At 32.7% G+C, this 26,507-nt stretch overlaps 2 protein-coding genes across 2 annotated transcripts in view; both read left to right on the plus strand.

Annotated features, from left to right (window-relative positions):
* Window positions 1-26,507, plus strand: part of LOC123302099 — a 223,623-nt gene that overhangs the window by 130,262 nt on the left and 66,854 nt on the right. The window lies entirely within an intron of this gene.
* Window positions 15,922-17,118, plus strand: LOC123302554. Its single transcript, XM_044885525.1, has one exon. The coding sequence runs from the start codon at window positions 15,922-15,924 to the stop codon at window positions 17,116-17,118; it is 1,197 nt and encodes a 398-aa protein (XP_044741460.1).

Here is a 26,507-nt window from a genome sequence, read left to right on the forward strand (position 1 = left end):
GACACACTCGAGGTATCGGTGATGTGAGAGTAAATGAAGATCTCACTGAGTGGCAAAAAAGGTGGACAATAGATACCGATAAAAGCACTTGGACCAGAAGGCTTATACCTGATTTATACAAGTGGTTGGGTCGTAAACATGGAGAAGTTGACTACTATCTCAGTCAACTTCTTAGCCGGCATGGGTGGTTTAATAGCTATGCTAAACGGTTCCACCTGAAGGACAGTGATCTTTGTGGTACTTGTAATGTCGTGGAAGCTGCTAATTGAACTGGCAAACTCAAAAGCAGGAAAAATTCTAACCCCTGCCGACTGTGTAGAATTTATGCTTGGAAGTGACGAAAATTGGTCGATAATTGCTACGCTGGCGCGTAATATCGTGCAAGAGAGAAGAAAGGAGATTGAATGACCGGAGAAGTCAAAAGGCACTCCACTCCTGAAGCTCACGCGGTTCCAAGAGTGGAGAAGTTTTTAGAGAGGAGGTTTTAGTCGGGGAGGGTCTGACACTCAGTGCATAATGCATTTCCTCCTCTCCCGAAAAAAAAAAATATATATATATATATACATAAATGTATATATATATATATATATTGTGTACCGGGGAGTCGTTCTGTGTTAAGGAAATTTTTTTGTGTCGCGTTATTAGAAGGCCGTTTAGTTTTATAAGTTCGTCTTTGTGGGTTTGTTTTGTCTGAGGGTAGACAAGTGTTTTGGTAAGTCGTGTCCAAAGGGTTACAAAGCATGAAGATGGGAAAGTGGTACAGAACTATACAACTTGTGAAGGTATAAAAATAGGATAATTTAAATTTGCAAAATTATTAGAGGGAAGAGAGTAATTTGCAAAAAAAAATTTTTGGGAATTTCTATACCAGGAAAGATCTTGAGAACATCAAAGTAAAGTGAAAATTTTACTAACCTTATTGGATTCGTTAATCAACCAAATCTGTAGAGTGAACCGTTTGAAGTAGAAATTGATCTCCTGTCAATTCTCCAACCGTGTTGAATCCCACCAATTCTGTTGTGTTACCGCTGAAGTTTCCAAAAATGAACACTAAATTCTTCTTTTGATATTTGTCTATTTAATATGATATTCGATATATTCGATGCATTTAGATATTTTTTTTATTTAATTTATCACTTGTTTTGTTCGATTACTAATTAAGTCGAAAGTTGTAATAATCACTGTACCATCAAGTTGATGTCTAAGATTGGATAATTACTGTATAATCAAGTTGACGTTCAAGTTGTATAATCACTGTATGGTTTTTGAATATTTAGCTTGCCTTTAAATATAAAACATTTAGGTCAAAATATGAAATATTGTGACGCAAATTAAAATTTTAAATATTAATTTTGCTGACCAGCTTAATAAATCAAACCTTGTTACTCTTACAATTTAGGTTATAACATTATTAAAATATTATTGCTTAATAATACCAATTTGATTGATTTGTGTGGTAGAACCACGTTTTTAAGGATAACGCTGTCCAGGGCCTAACAATATACATATATATATACATATATATATATATATATATATATATATATATATATATATATATATATATATATATATATATATATATATATATGTATATATATATAGAAAAAAAAACATGTATATGTATAACACGTAATATCGATTGCCTAAGTCAAACGCATACTTACAGATGAAAATCGACGGTGTTATTTAATCTATAGTGAAAAGAGGTATAGGTTTTAATCATCCATTTAGTAGAGTATTTAGTTAGATAATAAATAAGAACCTCAAAGAAATTAATAATGACTGGTTTTGTTTTGAATTTTTTACAAGTTATAAATCATCAATTTAATTTGGTTGCTCTTATATTGATTTTTCATTTATACTTCCATTATTATGTAACCAATTGAAAATTTTTCGTTTAGGTGAAAAAAACTCATACATGAATAAAAGTTTCTACTCTTTGCAACGAAATACAAAATTTCCTCCTCAATCCTTCCAAAGGTAAGGGGGTTAAACCTTAAACTATCCGAAAAAGCCAAATATCTAGGTATCATCTTAGACAAAAAGTTGCTATGAGGATTCAATGTCCTGGAAAGATACCGAAAGGCAACTGTGACTCTATAAACCTGCAAAAAGTGCATGGGGAAATATTGGGGCTTAAACCCGAAAATGGCTCATTGGCTATACATTGCGGTCATTAGACCCATATTATTCTATGGGTCGCTAGTACGGTGGACAGCACTAGAAAAGGGACTCCATCAAAAGTTACTAGGTAAAATATAGTTTTACTATTGTTGACAGGATTTGAATTACGATATTTTTCATAAAATTCACTCGAATCCTATTACAGGAGCCACTCAGCGAATCGGTCACGTAGATTGTTAAAAAAAATTAAAAAACTTAACTATGTTTTTATATTGAACTTACTTTTGCTATTAAAAAGCTGTTACATCACCTGACAGGTTTTTATAACAGAAAGTACACTTCAACACTTAAAAGAGTCCAAATTTCTTACTTGATAGCATTTTTCTGCTACAAATTGCTAAAAAGTAGATTAACTATTGTCATCGGATAACTATTTTAAAACTAATAAAGAATTCACAATTTCATTTATTTCTGACAATAACACTCGTGTGTACCTCACAACTTTTGATTATCAGAAAAAATATCATCAGGAAACTTTTAATAATAGAGACCAACTTTTATATACTTCACGGAAAAGTTTTCCAATACTCAATGAAAAAAAAGTAAGTTGGATATATAGGATTTTTTTGTATCCACGAAATATGTAAATTATAACTGCTGAATTTGTTTAAATCAAAACACACACAAAATAAGTTATTTAGTATTACGGAAGTTGCACTTATTGCACGTATGAGAATGTACGTATCCAAAAAACAATAAATTAAATAATGTGTACAATAAATATAATTATTTGAATATGTGCATTATTACCTAGAGGTTATAATAAAAGCCATGTTTTATCTTAACTGTCAAAAAGTTAAACGAATACACACAAACTGCTTCACCTACTGTTAGTTTTTCACTATATACATAGTCGACGCCGCAGCATAAAAAAAAATACAAATTTAATTTCAGCCCTTGTCAAGTCTTCTCCCAGTCTGAGAAACTTATCTTACAAAAATATAGATAGATGTTTAATTGATTGATTTTATTAATTTAGATGCGTTTGGTTTGAATAAACAGAATGAATTAAAATCAATTTAAGATTGCGTTTGAATATTAAAATTGAATGAATTAAAATCAATTTTATATTGCGTTTGAAAATTGGTCCTCTAATACAAAGTTAAAAATAATCAATATGTTCGGCTTTATTGTTGTTTGTTCACGGACCCTGTAATAGTTATTCATTGGCTTAAAACTCCTCATTTACTTAAAATAAACGTCGCTAATCAAGTTGTGTATGTATCAGAAGCAACCAATTCAGGTATTTGGGCACACGTACCTAAAGCCGATAATCCAGCAGATATGGCCTCTCGTGTCTTAGATCCCCGTAAATTCATAGAACCCCTTACCCAACGGTTGTGGCCGCATGAAATATCGTTTCTTCCATAGCTCTTAGTCGATTGGCCCCCATCATTTGATCCCACCCATTTGGGGGTTTCTGATCTGTCACTGAAGACTCTGTCTCTAGTTGCTCATCACGTTCAAAATGAGCATTTCAGTGACATATGCCGTCAATTTTCTAATTTATTACGATTTCAACGTGTGTTTGGTAGGATATTCGATTATATAATCGCCGCAAATCCCGCAATTAACTGTATTTCCTTGCTCTTAAGGTCGATATTAATATAGTCGGTCATTAGAATTCATGTGTGTTTATTTTAATTTTTTAAAATTATATGGGCAAGCATTTTGTATGAAGTTTCAATTTCTTGTTTGTGTTTTTAATTAAATTCATTTCATATACTTTAAAATTCAATGTGAAAGTTTTTTGGTTTGGAATGGTAGCCGTTAATTGCAACAACGAATGAAGTAAGCAAGTCGAACTTGATTAGATTGTTTTGTGTTGTTCGTTTTTTGAAATCAATCAGTTCTGAAATCTATGGCAATATTTTTGTAAAATTTACAATATTTAATATTCATTACGGTCTGCCTGAATCAAAATTCACGGTAATGCGTTAGCACTGTTAAATCAATAAATGATTTGCCACTCCAATTTCAAATCTCCAACAGTATTACAATGGAAGCCTAGAGTTCTCAATTTTGTATTTACCAATTCTTATACACCAAATACCAAATACGGGGCGGAGCATAATAACCAAGTGGCTTTTTGATGAGAAATAAGTGGGTCTAAGCCTCATCCAATATAATGCATATACAATGCAATACTTATGATGCATATTTCTGGTGTGCCAGTTAATGCCTAGTCCTTAACTAAGTCTTATGAACCAAATGCTGGAGGTAGCACAATTTTGATGGAAAAGTAGAAAAAGGGAGGGGGGTCGTGAAGATAGTTGGAATACATGCATTATCCCTCAAAACATTTATATTTCATATATCTTATTAGAGTTCTCATTCCTGTCTGAGCCTAAACCTAATTAATAAACTTGATTGTTGATTAATCTATCTTCGAACAGAAAGATTAATTTTGAAGATTATCATCCCAACCTCATGTTCTGTATCAAACGAGAATAAAATCATTTTAATTGATATGGAATTGGCACGGAATTCACGCTGTACTGTAGTCTATGACTCACTATTTTGAACAACTAGAACAGAAATGCTTTTAGTTAAAGAATACATTGTTACGAAGCCCGCAACCCTTCTCTACCAAATGGCCGAGTAATTTCAGATAAAAGAACGCTTCGTTATTATGCTCCACCCTTCATATTAATAATTCCTTTTAAAATTGTTTGCTTCTTATGTCAGTCCAATAGTCAGTCCAATAGTCAGCAAGATCATACTGCAGTAAAGAAGCATACACTGCACTCATTACACTTTAAGAACTATGTTAAATCATAAAACAGAGTATGAAAGGACTTAACTAAGATTTATACCATGCACTTAACGCATTCAAAGAAACAAGTGAAACCGTGAAACGAAACAACTATCAGAATATGAAAGATATAAAATAAGTGTCAATGTGACACTTAAGCTTGGAAAATGGCCAGATAGCTATGCTTGGCATGTCGATCACTTAGTCCAATCCACAAAATTATCGACCATTTGTTATTTCCATATGATCAGCTTTATTTGCTATTGTAATTCTACCTTGTATCGTTTTAACATGGTTGCTGATAAAAATAAAGTCGATACTTTTTTTTATTATATGGCATGGACTAGCATATGTAGTTTTACATTTTTATGTAAACACAGGTTTCACAGATTCATATAGTGTAGGCATGAGCCAGAACATGCACACAAAGTAAATGGTATGTATTTACCCATGTGTGGGAAGGAACGGTAGTGTGTAAAAATATAAAACTAACTACCTTTATATCACGTAATTATGGTTACGTTACAATCATGTTTATTTTTTACTAATTTTTTCATGTAATTTAACAAATAGCACCTACTTAGCCCTTTCATGAAGTTGCCACACAGAGTTGGTCGCGGCGATATGCTTCAACGTTTCCTTTTTAGAGCCTTTTCACATTGTGCCAGTCTAAAAGAATGCTTATTCGAATCTAATATTAGAAACAGTTCAAATAATAAAACCTTATCTAACCTATACGATTAGCTTGGGTATCTATAACAAGAAGACTTTGGTCGCGAAGTACACAGAGCAAGCGCATTTTTGTTGTCCCAGGACATTTCAAATTCAATACTTGATTTCGCGATATCAAGATTGGGATGAAATTTTTCATGAATGCTTTAATATTTAAAATATATATAACATTTATTGTGAGCTTCTAACATTCCTGGGCATTATAATAAAAAGTAGTAAAAAAAAATATTGACTGAGTTAGTTGTTGAAATACCATGCATTAACAGTATTGATTACTCTATCACATTACACATACATACATGTCACACATACATAACTTATAAAGCTGATATTCCCATATAATACATACTATATAATTTACGCCTAATTTGCGCCCTCAGGGGTAAACAGGGATGCTTACGAATAAATGCTTAAATCAAAAGTTGTTTATTTTTTTATAGAGAACCTTTTTTACATTTAATTTTTGTTCTATTTCTGACGGTTTACAAGACCCAATTGACCTATGTTGCTCATTTACGAACTTGGCCTCACTTTTTACTCACTCCTCAGTACGCTATAAATATTTCATCTTGATATCTCTTTTCGTTTTTGAGTTCTCGTGTTAGCTGACAGACGGACAGGCGGACAGACAACCGGAAATGGACTAATTAGGTGATTTTATGATCACCTATACCAAAATTTTGTTCGTAGCATCAATAGTTTTAAGCGTTACAAACTTGGACTAAACTTAGTATACCTTGCATATTACATATATGCATGGTATAGAAAAGCTCTGTGCTTATCACGCGTTGGACTAAAGGTTCAAAACAATTGTTTTTCTTGCTAAACACTTCCCTCTGAATGCTTTTGCTATCCTAACAAGAAGTAGCATGTTCTTGTGTGGTTTATAGAATAAGGTGTTTTAGCCTTAGGGCTTAGGGTGATGTTTTCATCGAAATCATAAATCAAAATTATTTTGAATGAAAATGGAAAACTGCAAATCGAAACAATAATATTGGTCGGCGGAACCTCCTCCCACCCCTTGACATCACATTGTGTGTACAAAGTAAGAGTATTTGGTGTGTGTGAAGGTTTCGAAAAATGCACTTCTTACACTAAAATGAGACGACACCTTCATGTTTTGGGGAAGGGACGACACCTTCATGTTAGGGGGTAGGACTGTGGCCATAGGTGTATTCAACTGTTGATTTTGATGAGCGATTAATATAATTAACACGCTATCATGGTAATAAATAGTTATAGGGACAAAACCTTCATGTTTCGCTGCTTTTTTACATTTCGAGTAACTTTGTCTACCTTTGATCGGCTGTATCTCGGGTACTAATGAGTCTAGAAAATACCAAATTTGAAACATGAAGGTTTTGTCCCTATAACTATTTATTACCATGATAGCGTGTTAATTATATTAATCGCACATCAATATCAACAATTTAGTGCACCTATGGCCACAGTCCTACCCCCTACCCTTCCCCAAACGTGAAGGTGCCGTCTCATTTTAGCCCTCACACACACCAAATACTCTTACGTTGTACACACAATGTGATGTCCAGGGGTGGGAGGAGATTCCGCCGACCAATATTATTGTTTTGATTTGCACTTTCCATATTTTCGTTATTATTTTTTCAGGATAATAACTTTTTCATCATTCATTATCATTTTCATTCAAAATAATTTTGTTTTATGATTTCGGAATGTTTGTCTTTATTTAAAACATTATTCATTTAAAAACTCGTGAGAAAATGTAAGCAACTACATTATTCAAGTGATTGTGTATGATATTTAGTAATAAAGCCCAAGTTGATAATACAATCTTTTTCTTTGTAAATCAAGTTTACCATCATGCAATTGAATAATTGATTGATTGAAAATGAAAGAAAGTTATCCATTATTGGGGTTACATTTTCCATTTTATCGAATTTCCCAAACATTTTCATTGATGTTATTTGGAAAAACATGAAATGTCAGCTTGTCAGACTACCATCAACTAGAGATGCTGCCAAGTACCACTCATACAGGACCTACTTTCAAGTTCAGGCGTGGATGGGAAGCCAAGAAAGCCATCAACATTACCCTTTTCAATCAGGACGGAAGTTTACCAAACAAGGTAGGTATTTTGTCATTTATTTTCGTAACAACATATACAATGCACATGCATTAATTGACTGATTCATTTGTCTACAGGTCTGGTTCCCACCATCACAACGATGGACGCTGCTCCTTCACATAATAAGCTGCAAGTGTACCAGTGGTTGTGGTACTGCAGGCTGCAGCTGTTAAAAGGCTTGTCTGTAGTGCTCTGCAGTGTGCAAGCAAAAACTGCCCTTAGCCTGACACCAATCTTCCCTTTTGTCCATCATCAGAAGTACATGAGGAAGACAAGCCCATGGACTTTGATGACGAGGAGCCCAACAGCCACCCAACGCTCAAAGATTTTCGTAACATGATGTGTTACCTCTATGTGACTTTTAATTATTTAGCCTTGACATCACATTGTGTGTACAACGTAAGAGTATTTGGTGTGGGTGAAGGTTTCTTAAAATGCACTTCTTACACTAAAATGAGACGACACCTTCACGTTTGGGGAAGGGGAAGGATAGGGGGTAGGACTATGGCCAAAGTTGTATTAAACTGTTGATATTGATGTACGATTAATGTAATTAACACGATATAATGGTAATAAATAGTGATCGGGACAAAACCTTAATGTTTCAGCTACTTTTTTACATTTCGAGTAACTTTGTCTACCTTTGATCGGCTGTATCTCGGGTGCTAATGAGTCTAGAAAATCCTTCTTAATACCAAAATTTAGCAAATTTAATGTTCTACAACTTTGTTTAACAAAATTGGCTTAAGTAACGAGATATAAGCGAAAAACTGTAGGAAGTCCGAAGATTTTGGTGTTTTCGCCCCTCCTCTCAAGTACGGACAGGGTCCTCGGGGTCGAAAACTTTGAATTGCTATTTTGAATTCCAGTGGATGAAATTTGTGTTCACTCGAATGAAATCATTCATATTGGACCCTAGTATCACTGGGTAAAGTGGCTTGCTTTCTGCATAAAATGCAGTTTCATTTTGCTAAGCCCTACGACTATTTCAGTCTTTTTTCTATAAGTAATAAACTTCAAATCGTTCAGTCATTTTTTCTCATGTTTTTCTTTTCTAATTTCTTCATAACATTAGAGAATAATTGTGTTTGTTCCCACGTGTTTTATCATGTTTTAGAAACGAAATCGATTTAATTTATACAAAGTGTTCCGATAGTTTTAAGCTAACGAATTTAAATTAAACAAACAATGTACTAAATCTAAAAATACAATACTAAAATTCCCTTTTCCTGTGGTAAGTAAAAGATTATTCTGAAAATTTGAGCCCGATTGTCAAAATGGGAGCGCTGGAGAATTTTTTGAATTTAGTCAAAAGCCTATTCTTTATTTATTTAAGAAGGTTAATATTTCAGCTTCTGTATAACTTAGACACCTGTATGTGTTGACGTACTTCTTTGTAAGCTTCATTCTCTTTAACAAAAATTGGTCATTGGCTTACACTCAAGTACTGCGTCACAGGGAGCTGTTAAATAACCACTGTTTCAGAGAAATTTTGCCTTTTTTAAAAATGCTGAAGATATCTACCCACCTTTTAATTAATTGCTTCTATTTCGTTATGATATGACCATCTAAACCTGATCACATCTTCAAAAATCGTCATTTCCAGATGACCAGAACTTTTTTCTATCAATTCGGAATCCTTTCTTCATCTAAGCCTGATTCCAAACTGCAGATACCCTACCGCCTGATGACAAAATACTTCATTTGATAATCCATAAGCTTCTTTTACTTTTTGTGGAATTGATTACCGTGCTTTAATATACTTATCAAACTTTAGTCCGTTGGCATTTACTGCAATTTGTTGAATATTTGCTGTTGTCGGGGTATGAATTGCAATTTTGATCCAATACCTAAGATTTTCAATTTTTTTATTATATAAATACGTATTTCGACTACCAAATAGTCAGCATCAGCATGAATTAGCTTATTACTCTTATTTGTATTTAAGTGCACGTGCAGCCTACCACCAAATTATCAACGAGAAGCATACACAATTAGAAAAATTACGATTAGCTCATTGATACTGATGATAACTTCTTGGTAGTCGAAATACGTATTTTTCTAATTCAATTGGGGCAAAAATCTAAATTTATTTCGAAATATCCTGGAGTTATCATTTATTATCTTGAATAATATGTAAAAGTTGGGGTATATTTTCTATTAGCTTCCTCAGTTGTTAGTATTGCGATATCACTTTAACAGGTGTATAATTCATTTATTTCTCTGCGACATCGTAACTGAGCGTTTTTTTTACATTCGCGGAGAGAACGCTTACATAATGTGAACGTGCTTACATACGTGAATGTGCTTACATACTGGCTTACATGCATGTTTTTTTTTTTTCTAATATTTTCATTGCGTTCAACTTAAACGACCTGAGATATTTCTTGTGTGTATATTTGATTTTTTTTGTGTGTATTTTTAATATCCTCATCGTTATTTGGGTTGACGAAACATTCAAAAAATTTCTGAAGAAATTTAACAATATTACAAAATTGTGTACATGAAGTGATAAGGTTAGATTAGGCTAGGTTATTTTGACTGTCCACGAAGGACACACTGGAGCTCATTGTGATACCATATGTTTGTTAGACCACGTTTCCGCTGATAATTTCATTTATCAGCTTCTCAATTATATTCAGAGGCTGAATGCACCTCCTTCATGCATATTTCATGCACTACACCAGCCCATCACAATTATTAACTAAATTAATGTTTGTTGCTACCCTAGGGATATCGCGGATGGAATTGGTTACGCCTTAACTAACTGAGCTTCAATGGTTGACATGATATGATTTTTTTTTTATGATATGATAAAATAATTGATAAAGTCTCTACGTTTCGGCCAATTACAATTTTAATTACAGAATATATAAAACATTCATTTGCAACATTTTATTAAAAATATCCTTGAATTTTTGTAATGGCATTCGTACTACTCTCTTCGGCAATTGTTTTCGTTACTGGTCCAAGCGCTCGTTTATGTTTTAAAGAAGTTTTAGCAGTCATACTTGGGTCGAAAATATTACTGAAAATTTTTCCATTTTATTGTAGCCGATCTCGGAATTGGTTACGCCTTAACTAACTGAGGTACAAGGGTTGATATGATATGATTTTTTTTTTTATGATATGATAAAATAATTGATAAAGTCTCTACGTTTCGGCCAATTACAATTTTAATTACAGAATATATAAAACATTCATTTGCAACATTTTATTAAAAATATCCTCGAATTTTTGTAATGGCATTCGTGCTACTCTCTTCGGCAATTGTTTCCGTTACTGGTCCAAACGCTCGTTTATGTTTTAAAGAAGTTTTAGCAGTCATACTTGGGTCGAAAATATTAATGAAAATTTTTCCATTTTATTGTAACCGATCTCGGAATTCAAGCAACTTTTAAGTTAATTTATATTAATATTAATGTTATTAGTAGTATAGTCACACCGGTTTCAGCGCAGATGGATGGTACACTTTTCCAAAAAGGGCAAACCTAGGTGAATGTTGGAAACCTCGGTTGAATGCGAAGTTAGAGGGGATAGATGACGTCATTGACCAATAGTAGCGCTGTAAAAATCAAGATGGCGTTGGGAGGTGTGGTGGGGCGTGGCTGACAGAGCGTTAGTGTGTTTCTTGGTGGAAGTGGGGCTTAAAGTGGTGGGCGTGGTTGACAGGAGTGTGTTTCTTGGAAGTGGGGCTTAAAGGGGGCGGGAATTAGACGTTAGATGAGATAATCGAGCCCACTTTCAGGACAGTTGAATGGTACACTTTTCAAAAAAGGGCAAACCTAGGTGAATGTTGGAAACCTCGGAAGTTGGATGACGTCATTGACCAATAGTAAATCAAGATGGCGTCGGGAGGTGTGGTGCAGGGGAATAATGGCTGCCTAAGCATTGATTACGTCATTGGCTTTGACCAATAGTGGCGTAGAGTGAACGGGGGGCGGGACGTTGACATTAGTCAGCAATTCTCAAGAATATGTTGAAATAGAATTGACCTTGAAAAATATGATATCATCATCCTGTTACAAGTTCAAGCTTGTTTGAAATAATTTTACACGTGACCGGATGTTAATATTTTTTTATTGAATTAGCAATGTAATATGACACTTGAAATTTACATAATAAAAATACATGTTCAAACTTGTTTGAATGGACTTTGATCTTAAAATAATTTTACACGTGTACATTAGTCAGCAATTTTCAATAATATGTTGAAATAGATTTGACCTTGAAAAATATGATATCATCATCTTGTTACAAGTTCAAACTTGTTTGAATCGACTTAAAATAATTTTACATGTGTCAAAACACGTGACCGGATGTTAATATTTTTTTTATTGAATCAGCGATGTAATATGACACTTGAAATTTACATAATAAAAATACATGTTCAAACTTGTTTGAATGGGCTTTGATCTTAAAATAATTTCACACGTGTACATTAGTCAGCTATTCTCAAGAATATGTTGAAATAGATTTGACCTTGAAAAATATGATATCATCATCCTGCTACAAGTTCAAACTTGTTTGAATAAAAATGCATGTTCAAACTTGTTTGAACATGTTTAAACTTGTTTGAATCGCATTAGATCTTAAAATAATTTTACACGTGTTATGAGATTAGATAATAATTTCTGCTGGTGGGGGATTTTTGGAGTGGTGGTAATCATATAAAAAAGGCGCTCGACATTAGGGTAATATCAGTTTTCATTAAATATTCATAATATTAATCAAAATGAATAGAGCAGAATTAAAATTATTAGATAGTTGTTTAGTGCGACCATGCATAAAAATGGACGACTTGCCACTGAAAAAAAATTAAAAATACTAAAAATGGAGCGGATTCTAACGATACATGGGCCATCAATAAAAGTTTTACTGGATATAAGCCTAGATGGTACAGAAAACGAGGGAGTTTTTCTACCATCTAGGTTTGCAGTGTTGACGGACAACATGATTAAATTATTTTACACAAAACCGGGGTATTTGAGGGTGGAGGTGAAAATTGGAAGAAGTCACCAATTAACGCTGCGCCTATTCGAAGATGATGTTAACGAAGATTGTGTTCACATCGAAGAAGAAAGTCAAGCATTATTTTAAAATCATTCCTATATTGAATTTTATTACTACAAGATATATATATTTTATTGTTATTGTTTACGATGTAATGTAGGGTTTTATTTAATAAAAATCTTATAAATATTTTTTTTTGTATTTATAAATGATTAAAATTTACAGAAAAAAATTATTATTATGAATCTGAAAAAACACATAAAGTATTGGTGACACTACAGTTCAATAAATTCATCAAATCCATTCCTATAACGACCTGCATTCATAGAGAAATTTTTTATTATTACAACAAATCCATTTGGTGAACTCCAACAATGTCGACATAAATCATGAAATTTTTGAAAATTCATATCAGAGCCAACATGATCGTAGAATATGTGTTTTAGATTCATTTCGTCCGTTTTGAATAACACCAAGCAATTAACATTGTCCCTTATGTTATGCTTTGGAACACGTGCGTAGCTCTGACATAGGTAGAAACAATCAATTTTTCGATGACGGCCCATACTAAAGTATTCTCTAATTCTCTGTTGTGAATGACAGCTCACATCATCAAAAATGAAAAGACTTTTTTCTCGAGCTTCATTCGGACTAAGAATTTCACTAGTATCACTAAATGGAAAATATCCAACCCCTTCCACTAATTTTAAAGTCTCTTCTAGTAATTGATATTTCGGTTGGTAAAGAGATTTACTGTACATATAAATGTTTTCAAAGCGTAAACCGTTTTCATCATAAATTAAATTCAACATAACATTGGTTTTACCACAACCACTAGGGCCACATATTATTGTTCCTAGTGAATCTGAAAATAGAGGACCATGATATGTTTGTGTGTCTGTATTTTCTGGTATTAAATTTTCATCACTCAGAGCGGGTTGAAAACGCATTTTTAATGTAACTAAGACTAAAATTTCAATACAACCCATTTTATAAACATTTAAATATATGTGAACTTAATTGTTTAAATCATTTAGTAGTATGTCACATCAGAAGCAACAACACAAAGGAAGAGGTATTGTTAACACACTTATAAATAAATTACCGTTTGAGTTACACATACCAACTTATCAATATTGTGGACCTGGAACTAAGCTGGCAGAACGATAAGCGCGTGGTGATAAACCAAAAAACGCATTGGATCAGGCTTGTATGGTACATGATATAGCATATTCAAAAAGTAAAGACTTAAAGGAGCGTCATCTAGCAGATAAACAATTAGCTGAAGCCGCTTGGAAACGTGCCAAAGCATCTGATTCAACAATTGGTGAAAAAGCATCCGCTTTATTCGTTACAGGCGCCATGAAGACAAAAACTTCACTTGGTATGGGATTAAAAAAGAAAAAGCCGAAAAAGACAAAGAAAACTATAAACTTTACAGCATCAGTGCGAAACGCACGAAATGCATTGAAAAAATCACAACCAACGGACTTAAAAGCAGCTGTAAAAATAGCAAAAGCAGCCGTGCGAGGTCAACGTATTAAAGCACCCACACGTGTAATACCAGTTCCAAAGTCTGGTGGTGTACTTCCATTAATTCCAATATTCGCAGGACTCTCTGCTTTAGGTGCTTTGGCTGGTGGAGCGTCGGGTATTGCTAAAGCCGTTACAAATTATAAAAGTGCTCGTGATCAACTTAATGAGAGTCAAAGACACAACAAAACAATGGAAGCTATAGCAATGGGTAAAGGCTTGTATTTAAGACCGTACAACAAAGGCATGGGATTATATTTAGCAAAAAACTAATTGAAACGCTACCACGTAGAGCACTTTACGATACGGAGCTACGTGCGTATGCTAAACAATTTAAAATTCCGTATTTTCGTGGTGTTTTTATGCGTGACACCCTACCCAAAAGACCATATAAATATGAAACAGGAATTATCAACCATGATGTATCCAAAAATAGTGGCACACACTGGACGGCATATAAAAAGTATAATCGAAGTGTCATCTATTATGATAGTTTTGGAAATTTGAGACCGCCAGTGGAAGTCATTAAATATTTTAACGGATGTGACATTCAATATAATTTTGATAGGCAACAACAGTTTAATACTCCGATTTGTGGACATCTATGTATACAATTTTTATTAAATAAATAAACCAGCAAGTCTTGTATTCACTTCATTCAAAATCAAGATGTCATACATGCTTACATTTACAGGGAATAGCTCTTTTTTAACAACAGACTATTCTCCACCAATTGAATTAGATAAAAATGAAAATTATGAAATGGGTTTAGTAGATTTACAAGGGTACAATTCCATACCTAATATATACACAGCCACAATAACATGTTTTATTACGATGATAAAGTCATAGAAATACCACCAGGATCTTATGAAGTTGAAGATATTGAACGTTATTTAAAAGAAGCTGTAGGCGATGAGGTGACACTACAAATAAATGCTAGTACAAATACATTAAAATGTGAAATACAGTGTACTGTGATAATAAACTGTGAACCATCAGATTCTGTTTGTCGCATGTTGGGATTTAATAAACGAAAACTAGATGCAAATAAAAGACATGAAAGTGACAATACAGTTAATATTTTACCTGTAGAAACAATTTATGTTCAATGTAATATTACAAATGGATCGTATCATAACAATGAAATCAGTCACACATTGTTTCATTTTTCACCAAATCTACCACCAGGTTATAAAATTGTGATACATCCTATGAATGTTATTTATTTACCAATCAACTGTCAAACTATAAGCAACATTACGCTCATTTTAGTGGACCAAACTGGTAAATTAGTTAACTTTCGAGGTGAAAACATTACAATTGGATTACACTTGAAAAAGATATAATGGATTTTGTATTTAATCATCCTACACGTTATGCCGGAGGCAGTGTTTCTACAAACCGTCTCATAAAACAACCTCAATCGAGCAACAATAGAATAAAAAATCACAAACAGTTATCATACGAAAATAGAAAATTTCTTCAATCAATTGGCTTAAAACTAAAACGGCCAATTGTTGGGTAAAATTTAGTTGCTGGTTTAAAATAAAGAAATCAGTTATACGAATAAAATTCAATTGTATTAAGAATAAGAATGGCAGAAATACTAGAAGTGACCAATGTACCTGAGTACGATAATGTTATTACAGGACTAGAGTATCACAACCACCAAGCTTATAATTCATCGAAATTTGAATCAAGCGATGAGAGTAGAATTTGCATTCAATCACAAGACTTGTACACATTACCAAGTGAAAGTGTTTTAAATATCGAAGGTCAAGTGACTGATGATGATGCTACAAATGCAGCCAGCTTCATATCGAATGCTATATCATTTATGTTTCATGAAATTCGTTATGAAATTGGTGGTAAGGTAATTGATGTGATTAATAACGTAGGCATCGTTAGCACTATAAAAAACTATCTATCCCTAAACGAAAATCAAAGTAAAGCTTTAGAGAATGCTGGCTTTGGTGAAAATTTTAAAAAGAATGCTGCTGGTTACTTCAATGTTCGTATTCCATTGAAAATGTATATGGGTTTTTTTGAAGATTATCCTAAAATTCTCGTAAACATGAAGCAAGAAATCGTTATTGTTCGTGCAAATGATGATATTAATTGTTTTACCTCAACTGCCGCAACAAGCAAACCTAAAATTAAAATCAACAAATTAGAATGGTGTGTTCCATACGTTAAAGTGTCTGATAAAATGCGAGTCAAATTATACAACTTAGTCAATCAAAATGATGATTTGAGGTTATGGTTTCGATCAATGGAATGTCTACTTATACCAGAACTACCATTAACTGATAGACATGTATGGAGTGTTAAAACTAGTGTAGAATGTCCTAACTACGCTGTTATCTGTTTCCAAACAAATCGTGACCGCAACATTTTAAAAGATTCCAGTCAGTTTGACCATTGTAACATAACAAATTTGAAAGTCTATTTAAATGGTGAAGCCTACCCATATGTGAATTTGAATCTAAATTACACAAACAATCAAACAGCGTTACTGTATGAAATGTATTGTAATTTTCAAAAATCGTACTATAGACGCTCTATAACAGAACCATTGCTAGATAAAGAAACGTTTATAAATAAATCACCTCTATTTGTCATTGACTGTTCGAAGCACCCAGAGTCACTTAAATCTACAACAGTGGACTTGCGCGTTGAGTTTGAAGCTAGTGTTAATTTCCCAGCTAAAACGCGTGCGTATTGTATAGTGTTCCATGATCGATTATTTAAATACAATCTACTTACGAATATTGTGAATAGAGTAGTTTAAAATGGCGTACATAGTGGACGTACAGGGTTTCAAAGTAAACCATGAATTCATCGTTAAAGAACTTAGTTTTGTGGATACAAATGGTAACCACTTTGGACATTATGTATTCAAACCGCCATTTCCATTTAACACATTAAGTGATTCGGATAAGAAACAAGCAATTTGGCTCTCAAATAATTACCATGGCTTATACTGGAATCAAGGAGCCACCGATTATTGCGAGTTATCAGCCATTTTAACACAAATTGCTAATTATAATGTAATATACTGCAAAGGTGAAGAAAAGAAAATTTGGATTAAAAAATTAATTCGAAATTCAACAAGGGCAGTCCACATTGAAAATTTGGATGGTGGAAAACCACTTCATAAGAAGACAGTGTATCAAAAGCTCTATGCATCTATCAACATAAACATTGTACCACAAATATTATTATGTATTTATTACATTATTTTTTTAATAGATCTTTATACGGAGGTGCTTGTTGTTGATAAATTAGTGTTAATGATTAAAAAAGTTATAACAATAAATAATATTAAAATATAAAATGATTGTCTTTATTCATATTTTGTATTTTGTTTTAATCTAAAATTGTAATTTTTTTTAAATAAAATTTTTTTTATCTAATCTGTAGTACAAGTTGATTTATTATTATTCCTTATAAAGAGCATATTATCTAGGTTGATTGATGATGCTTGTTAGGTTATTAAGCGTTGTTTATCAACTGTATAGGTCATTTAACTTGTGAGCTTTCATGCGATAACATGCTTCAGACAACGAAACAGCTAGCTAAGTTGAGCGATATTATACAGAAAAAGTATAACGCACTCAAAGCTGATGAACAAACAGCGACCATTTCATTAGAAAAAACATTTAAGCCCATCACTGATCCGTTGAATCAGCTAGTAGAAAAACAAGAGAACAAAAACGATTTTACTCGAATTAATATAAAACGCAAGATAGAAGATGATACCTTAGAAGTCAATAAAGATGAACTATTAAATTATACGCCAATGAAGGCTCGAAAATTATTTGAAGATACTCCAGTAGTGACAAAACAAAAAAATCTATCAGACACCTACGAGGATGAGGCATTACACACTCCTGATGTTGTATTTAGGGAGATTATAAAATCACCAGAGAATAATCATCATGCACTTTAACATTTTACAAAGACTTATGGAGATGTGGCTGGTAAATACATTTATTTTATATTATCGAATAAAGATGATAAGCTTATCGATAATATTTACGGATTACGTTATGATAATGCTGCTGATACATTATATGTAGGTAATTCAGTTGTTTACATTAAGCATAACGATATACAAGTCAACGAAAAATGGTATGACGGAACATCAGGTTTATATGAGCTTTTAGTAAAACAGATACCAAAAAACTATTCAGAGCAAGACATGCGTAACTATTTAGAAATTGTAACATCAACAAACGCTAATAGACGGAATTATGACTCTCAGGGTCAAATTCAAGGAACTAAAAGTTTTAATTATAAAAGTATCATTAAGAAACATCTATACCCATCGGCTCCTGCTTCTGGTAGCGGTCTAACATTATCACGAGTAACTAATAATCCCATAGACTATGTGTACTGGAATACAATCGACGAACTTTGTGACAGATTACGGCTGTTATGCGCATCACGTGACGCGGGAAATTTCAGCCATCAAAATGAAATCAATAGTTTGATACAAGAGTTAAGGGAAGAAAATATAATATACTGAAAACCAGACCGGTATCTAAACAGACCAGTATTAAACAGGTCAAAACCTGTATTAAACAGATACAGACCAGTATTAAACAGGTACAGACCAGTATTAAACAGACCTGTTTACATACAGACCTGTTTAGATACAGACCTGTTTAGATACAGACCTGTTTAGAAAGAGGCCTGTTTAGATACAGACCTGTTTAGAAACAGACCTGTTTAGAAAGAGACCTGTTTAGATACAGACCTGTTTAGAAACAGACCTGTTTAGAAACAGACCTGTTTAGAAAGAGACCTGTTTAGAAAGAGACCTGTTTAGATACAGACCTATACAGACCTGTTTAGAAACAGACCTGTTTAGAAACAGACCTGTTTGAAAGAGACCTGTTTAGAAACAGACCTGTTTAGAAAGAGACCTGTTTAGATACAGACCTGTTTAGAAACAGACTTGTTTGAAAGAGACCTGTTTAGAAACAGACCTGTTTAGAAAGAGACCTGTTTAGAAACAGACCTGTTTAGAAACAGACCTGTTTAGAAACAGACCTGTTTAGAAAGAGACCTGTTTAGATACAGACCAGTATTAAACCGAGCTGTTTCTTATTAGACCTGTTTAGATTTTATATTTATTATATGTAATTATTTAAATTACATCATAACCTATTGAGAACTTAGTATGAACGGTATAGATAAATTTGGATGTCCTCTCTTCAAAAATTATCAAGATTCATATACATCACATAATGAATCAATACTTCGATGTAATGGCGGAAATAATTACTTCGATGCAAAACAAAGACGAATTGTGAATGTTGGGAAACCTATAAATAAGCAAGATGTTGTAAACTTGGAAAGTCTTGGGCAGTGTTTGTCATTAGATGATAAAGAATCATACTTTGACGCAAAAAATAAAAAAATAAGTAATGTAGCAAGTCCAGAATTTTCAACTGATGCTGTGGATTTATACACCCTTATCAATCATGTTAGTGATAAAATCAATAACACTACTGAAATATTTAACGAGAGTCTGAAAAAATTTAATGGTTATTTTCGAATATCAATACGTAATACACAACCAACACAATTTTATCCTGATCCAACTACTGATAGGTTTCCCGACATTCACAATTCGTCTTTGTTTTGCATCGAAGTAATTATTTCCGCCATTACATCGAAGTATTGATTCATTATGTGATGTATATGAATCTTGATAATTTTTGAAAAGAGGACATCCAAATTTATCTATACCGTTCATACTGAGTTCTCAATAGGTTATGATGTAATTTAAATAATTACATATAATAAATATAAAATCTAAACAGGTCTAAAAAGAAACAGCTCGGTTTAATACTGGTCTGTATCTAAACAGGTCTCTTTCTAAACAGGTCTGTTTCTAAACAGGTCTGTTTCTAAACAGGTCTGTTTCTAAACAGGTCTCTTTCTAAACAGGTCTGTTTCTAAACAGGTCTCTTTCAAACAAGTCTGTTTCTAAACAGGTCTGTTTCTAAACAGGTCTGTATCTAAACAGGTCTCTTTCTAAACAGGTCTGTATCTAAACAGGTCTCTTTCTAAACAGGTCTGTTTCTAAACAGGTCTGTTTCTAAACAGGTCTGTATCTAAACAGGTCTCTTTCTAAACAGGTCTGTTTCTAAACAGGTCTGCATCTAAACAGGTCTCTTTCTAAACAGGTCTGTATCTAAACAGGTCTGTATCTAAACAGGACTGCATCTAAACAGGTCTGTATGTAAACAGGTCTGTTTAATACTGGTCTGTACCTGTTTAATACTGGTTTTAACCTGTTTAATACTGGTCTGTAAGATTTTTATTAAATAAAACCCTACATTACATCGTAAACAATAACAATAAAATATATATATCTTGTAGTAATAAAATTCAATATAGGAATGATTTTAAAATAATGCTTGACTTTCTTCTTCGATGTGAACACAATCTTCGTTAACATCATCTTCGAATAGGCGCAGCGTTAATTGGTGACTTCTTCCAATTTTCACCTCCACCCTCAAATACCCCGGTTTTGTGTTAAATAATTTAATCATGTTGTCCGTCAACACTGCAAACCTAGATGGTAGAAAAACTCCCTCGTTTTCTGTACCATCTAGGCTTATATCCAGTAAAACTTTTATTGATGGCCCATGTATCGTTAGAATCCGCTCCATTTTTAGTATTTTTAATTTTTTTTCAGTGGCAAGTCGTCCATTTTTATGCATGGTCGCACTAAACAACTATCTAATAATTTTAATTCTGCTCTATTCATTTTGATTAATATTATGAATATTTAATGAAAACTGATATTACCCTAATGTCGAGCGCCTTTTTTATATGATTACCACCACTCCAAAAATCCCCCACCAGCAGAAATTATTATCTAATCTCATAACACGTGTAAAATTATTTTAAGATCTAATGCGATTCAAACAAGTTTAAACATGTTCAAACAAGTTTGAACATGTATTTTTATTCAAACAAGTTTGAACTTGTAGCAGGATGATGATATCATATTTTTCAAGGTCAAATCTATTTCAACATATTCTTGAGAATAGCTGACTAATGTACGCGTGTGAAATTATTTTAAGATCAAAGTCCATTCAAACAAGTTTGAACATGTATTTTTATTATGTAAATTTCAAGTGTCATATTACATCGCTGATTCAATAAAAAAAATATTAACATCCGGTCACGTGTTTTGACACATGTAAAATTATTTTAAGTCGATTCAAACAAGTTTGAACTTGTAACAAGATGATGATATCATATTTTTCAAGGTCAAATCTATTTCAACATATTCTTGAAAATTGCTGACTAATGTACACGTGTAAAATTATTTTAAGATCAAAGTCCATTCAAACAAGTTTGAACATGTATTTTTATTATGTAAATTTCAAGTGTCATATTACATTGCTAATTCAATAAAAAAATATTAACATCCGGTCACGTGAAAATTATTTCAAACAAGTTTGAACTTGTAACAGGATGATGATATCATATTTTTCAAGGTCAAATCTATTTCAACATATTCTTGAGAATTGCTGACTAATGTCAACGTCCCGCCCCCCGTTCACTCTCCGCCACTATTGGTCAAAGCCAATGACGTAATCAATGCTTAGGCAGCCATTATTCCCCTGCGTCACACCTCCCGACGCCATCTTGATTTACTATTGGTCAATGACGTCATCCAACTTCCGAGGTTTCCAACATTCACCTAGGTTTGCCCTTTTTTGAAAAGTGTACCATCCAACTGTGCTGAAAGTGGGCTCGATTATCTCATCTAACGTCTAATTCCCGCCCCCTTTAAGCCCCACTTCCAAGAAACACACACCTGTCAACCACGCCCACCACTTTAAGCCCCACTTCCACCAAGAAACACACTAACGCTCTGTCAGCCACGCCCCACCACACCTCCCAACGCCATCTTGATTTTTACAGCGCTACTATTGGTCAATGACGTCATCTATCCCCACAACTTCGCATTCAACCGAGGTTTCCAGCATTCACCTAGGTTTGCCCTTTTTGGAAAAGTGTACCATCCATCTGCGCTGAAACCGGTGTGACTATACTACTGTTATTGATAAATGAAAATTGTTGTTACTGAGAAATTTTAAACTAGAAGCTACTGATAAATTATAAAATCAAAACTAGCCCCCGAGTTTATGTATAATTTTTATTCCGTGTATGTGTGCTGATGTTGCGTTCCAGCGATAAAAAAATTCACTTATAAACAATGCTTGCATTTGACTTTCAAAATCGCAGCTAGCCTTTTTTGTTTCTCGCACACGATACGCGATTTTTCTAAGTTTAGATATTATTTTACTTCGTGTATGATAATAAGTGAGGAAAATTAGGAAATTTCACAAAAACAAGCAATATAATTATTTTCTTGATTAATATTTTATTTTATTTATTAATATTTTGATTGGTTGATTAATTAAGCACAAATTTCAGCATAATAATTATCATCACTAAATAAAATTTAAAAAAAATTATATTTAAAGCATTATTCTTACGTATTGAATACCTAAACTCGCAAATCATTCGACGAATTGAATTCAACGAATTCAATGTTGGTGGGCAAATTAGCATTACTAAAGGAAATGGCTTTACACATCACTGTAAGCCAGAAATTTCTAATATTTTAAGAGGTAAAACCTTAAGCATAGCTAGCTCTTGTCTCTATGCAAAATCAAATAAAAACTTCTTTTCAAACGAATATTCAAACAAACAAAAATACTTTAAAATCTGTAAAAGAACGAATCACAAAACAAAGGATGTCGAAATAATTAATTATTATATTTATATTCTTTATTGATATACAAAAAGCAAATCAATCATAAATATCATAAGTAAAATAAAATTCTTTATAATTAAAAAAATTATAAATCGGGATGGCTGTAATTGTCATATTTTAATTTTTTTTAAACAGCAAACTTTGTAATCAAAACAAGAAACTTTTCCTCTTCGATAGTATTGAATTTATATAAGTCACTACTACTGTCACTACTGCTGCATTATCATACTCAGAAACATTCAAAATGTTCGTTAGGTTATTCAATTCTATTGCAAAAACTCTATCTCTTTCTATTCCTCTGGTACCTTCACAATCTATAAATTAATGTTGTCCAGATTCTAGCCCACCACATAAAACAAACATCTTGTCTCCTAATGAATTTCGTACATTGTGCCAGGTGTAAGTGTTTAGTCTGAACGAAGCTAGGAGTCTCCTCTGGTCTCTGTTTAATATATTTCGATATGGTGCGCCAGTTTCTAAATGCGGTATGCAAAAATACATTTGCATTGATACCTTAGAGTTCAATTCGTGTAATAATTTTTTTAAATAGTATTCCTGCACTTGTTTTTTTATTCTTGTATTTGTCCAATTTTCGAAATTTTCAGCTGTCATTTCCAATGGATTCGATTGTTCTTTCATATTAGTTTCTAATCCGCATGCGAGACCTGCTTGTTGTAATTTTTTTTTGCCCTTTTGAATTCTTCCATTATAAGCCAATGATAGTCAGATAAAACGCGCTGCAATCGATTTTCTTCCAATTTCTACTAAAACACCGCTGTTACATGCTGATTTTGCTATCCCTAATATTTCTTTATAAAATTTATTACAAAATATCTCATTTTCATATTAAGCTCCTATACCACGTATAGACGAAATACTAAGTAATCTAGGAGGTAATCACTACGATTCAGCCCACGATTTAACAAGCGGGTTACACCAAATTATGGTCAAGGACGGCATTCACAATCGCGAACGGCCACTAGGAATTTATGCCTATGCCCTTTGGTTTGATAAACGCTCCAGCTAGTTTCTAAAGTGTTATGAATGAAACCTTCGCTGATCAAATAAACCAAGGAAAGTGTGTGCGTTATATTAGGCAAAAACCTCTTAAATCATATTATAAATCTAACTGAGGTATTATAAAGAAAAATAATTAAAAACTCAATATTGAAAAGTGTTTATAAAAAAGAATTTATATATCCTGGACAAATCGTAACAGTAGATGGTGTCCAATCCCAAGTAGGAAAAAAAAGAAAAAATACTAAAACTTAATCAACTAAAAAATATGAAACAAATTAAAATTTCTCGGGAATAACTGAGCCGGAATTAAATTCACAAAACCACTTAAAGAATTTATAAAAAAAGAATGTAAAATGGATTTCGATAAAAATTGTGCAGACGTATCTATCTTATTGAAAGCAAAAGTTACTTCAGCCTCTATTCTTAAACATCCGGACGATAGCAAAATGTTTTTTTGTCACCACTGATGCCAGTAACGATGCTCTAGGTATGCGAAATAAAAAAAATTGAATGGTAAATTTAAAAAAATATAAACATATGGGAAAACAAATTTGTTTCGTTGATTTCAATTAAAAGAATGTGTTCAACGTCGACCGCATATGGCTAACTCTGTGTGAATGTTAAAGACTCAAAATTATTGTATAAGATGCATGCATATCAGAATATACCTCGAAATAGTCTCGAATAGCCTCGAAATAGAGATGCAGTGAAGGCGTCACAAAACGGTGAAGCATAATCGTTCCGTTCTAAATAACAGTTGTATACGAATCGCACCCTAAGATGAATCAGAAGTGCCCCCACTATAAACGCCAGTGTGCTGGGTCCATTTAAATACTTTTAAAAAAGATCCTTAAAAAAAATATTTATGTATAAATTAATTGAATTAATATGCATCTATAGATGTCATCTTCAACACAATTTATTTTTTTATGTATATCCAAAAAGAAATACAAATGTTTGATTTAAATGATGTAAAACTTTGCAAACTAAATTACAAATTGAAACCTATCATGAATAATTAAAGAAAATCTTTTAAAGATATTATCATCAAACTAGATAGTTTACAACATCATAAAAAAAATGCATACCGCAATTAATAATATTTACCTAATTTCGCAATTGTCTTAGAACATAATAAACATATGTCAGTTTGATATGAGTTCGTTAAACAGCAAAGTAAATAATATTTTAAATGAAAAGATATCCTACAAAAAAATAAACCGAAGTATCGAATTAATTTAGAATGGGCCACAAAATACAATCCATATAAAATATATTTCTATAAAAAAATTAAGTAATTTTAAGTTTGATAGATTTTGTAATTATGTATAAAATAACTAACAAAATTTTAAACTCCATCAAAACAGGTTAATAAAGAATTATTAATATAGACACCCCAAAACAAGACCAAATAAAATATATGAAGTATTTACAAGATATTTTGACGTCTAATTAAAGATATCAAAATTAATAATTTGGAAATCAATCAAAAACGGTTAACTCCGGCGGTAACAAAATCATACAGAATTGATGTCCTACAAGCGAATAAAAATCAAAGGTAATGTATCAAGTGTAATTTCGACTCCAAACCCAATACTTCGAAATAAAATATTTTCTATGATTTTGAATATTAAAACGATTATTAAAAAACAAATATTGGCGAAACCCAAAAATAAATTAAAATTATACCTTGAATTGACGGGAATTTGCTATTGAAAATTGAATGCTTACAAGTTGTAACCGAGATTTATTTTTTGATCCAACAAAGGGAAAACTTGGTAGTTGAGCCATAATAAAACATGAACCAACAGGAAAATGTATGTTTTCAGCAAAGTTCTAGAGAGAGTTATATTTAATAAAATTTCAAATTTTCTAACTCGATTCAACATATTGACACCCGATCAATTTGGATATCGAGAGAATACAAGAACTACAAATGCAATTTTTGCCGTCACGGATCATATTCTCACGAAAATTAATGAAGGTTTTAAAGTAGCCTCTTTATTTTTTGATCTTTCTAAAGCCTTCGATCGCGTGAATCATAATTTACTCCTCTCCAAAATTTATGCATATGGTATTCGTGGCCAATGTTATAAACTTATAGAGTCATATTTATCTAATAGAGCTCAATTTGTTGAATTAAACATAGACGGAAATACTTTCAAGTCAAGTTGGGGTGCAATCAGGTCTGGGGTCCCACAAGGGTCTATTCTTGGGCCATTGCTGTTTCTCCTATTTATTAATGACTTGCCAAATTCATTTAGTAAATTATTTTGTAAAGTTGCACTCTTTGCCGATGATACGACCATCGTCGTTTCACATAAAGATACCGATGAGCTTATGAA

The sequence above is a fragment of the Chrysoperla carnea genome, chromosome X (assembly GCF_905475395.1).
Source record: "Chrysoperla carnea chromosome X, inChrCarn1.1, whole genome shotgun sequence".
In the NCBI taxonomy this organism is placed as follows: domain Eukaryota; kingdom Metazoa; phylum Arthropoda; class Insecta; order Neuroptera; family Chrysopidae; genus Chrysoperla; species Chrysoperla carnea.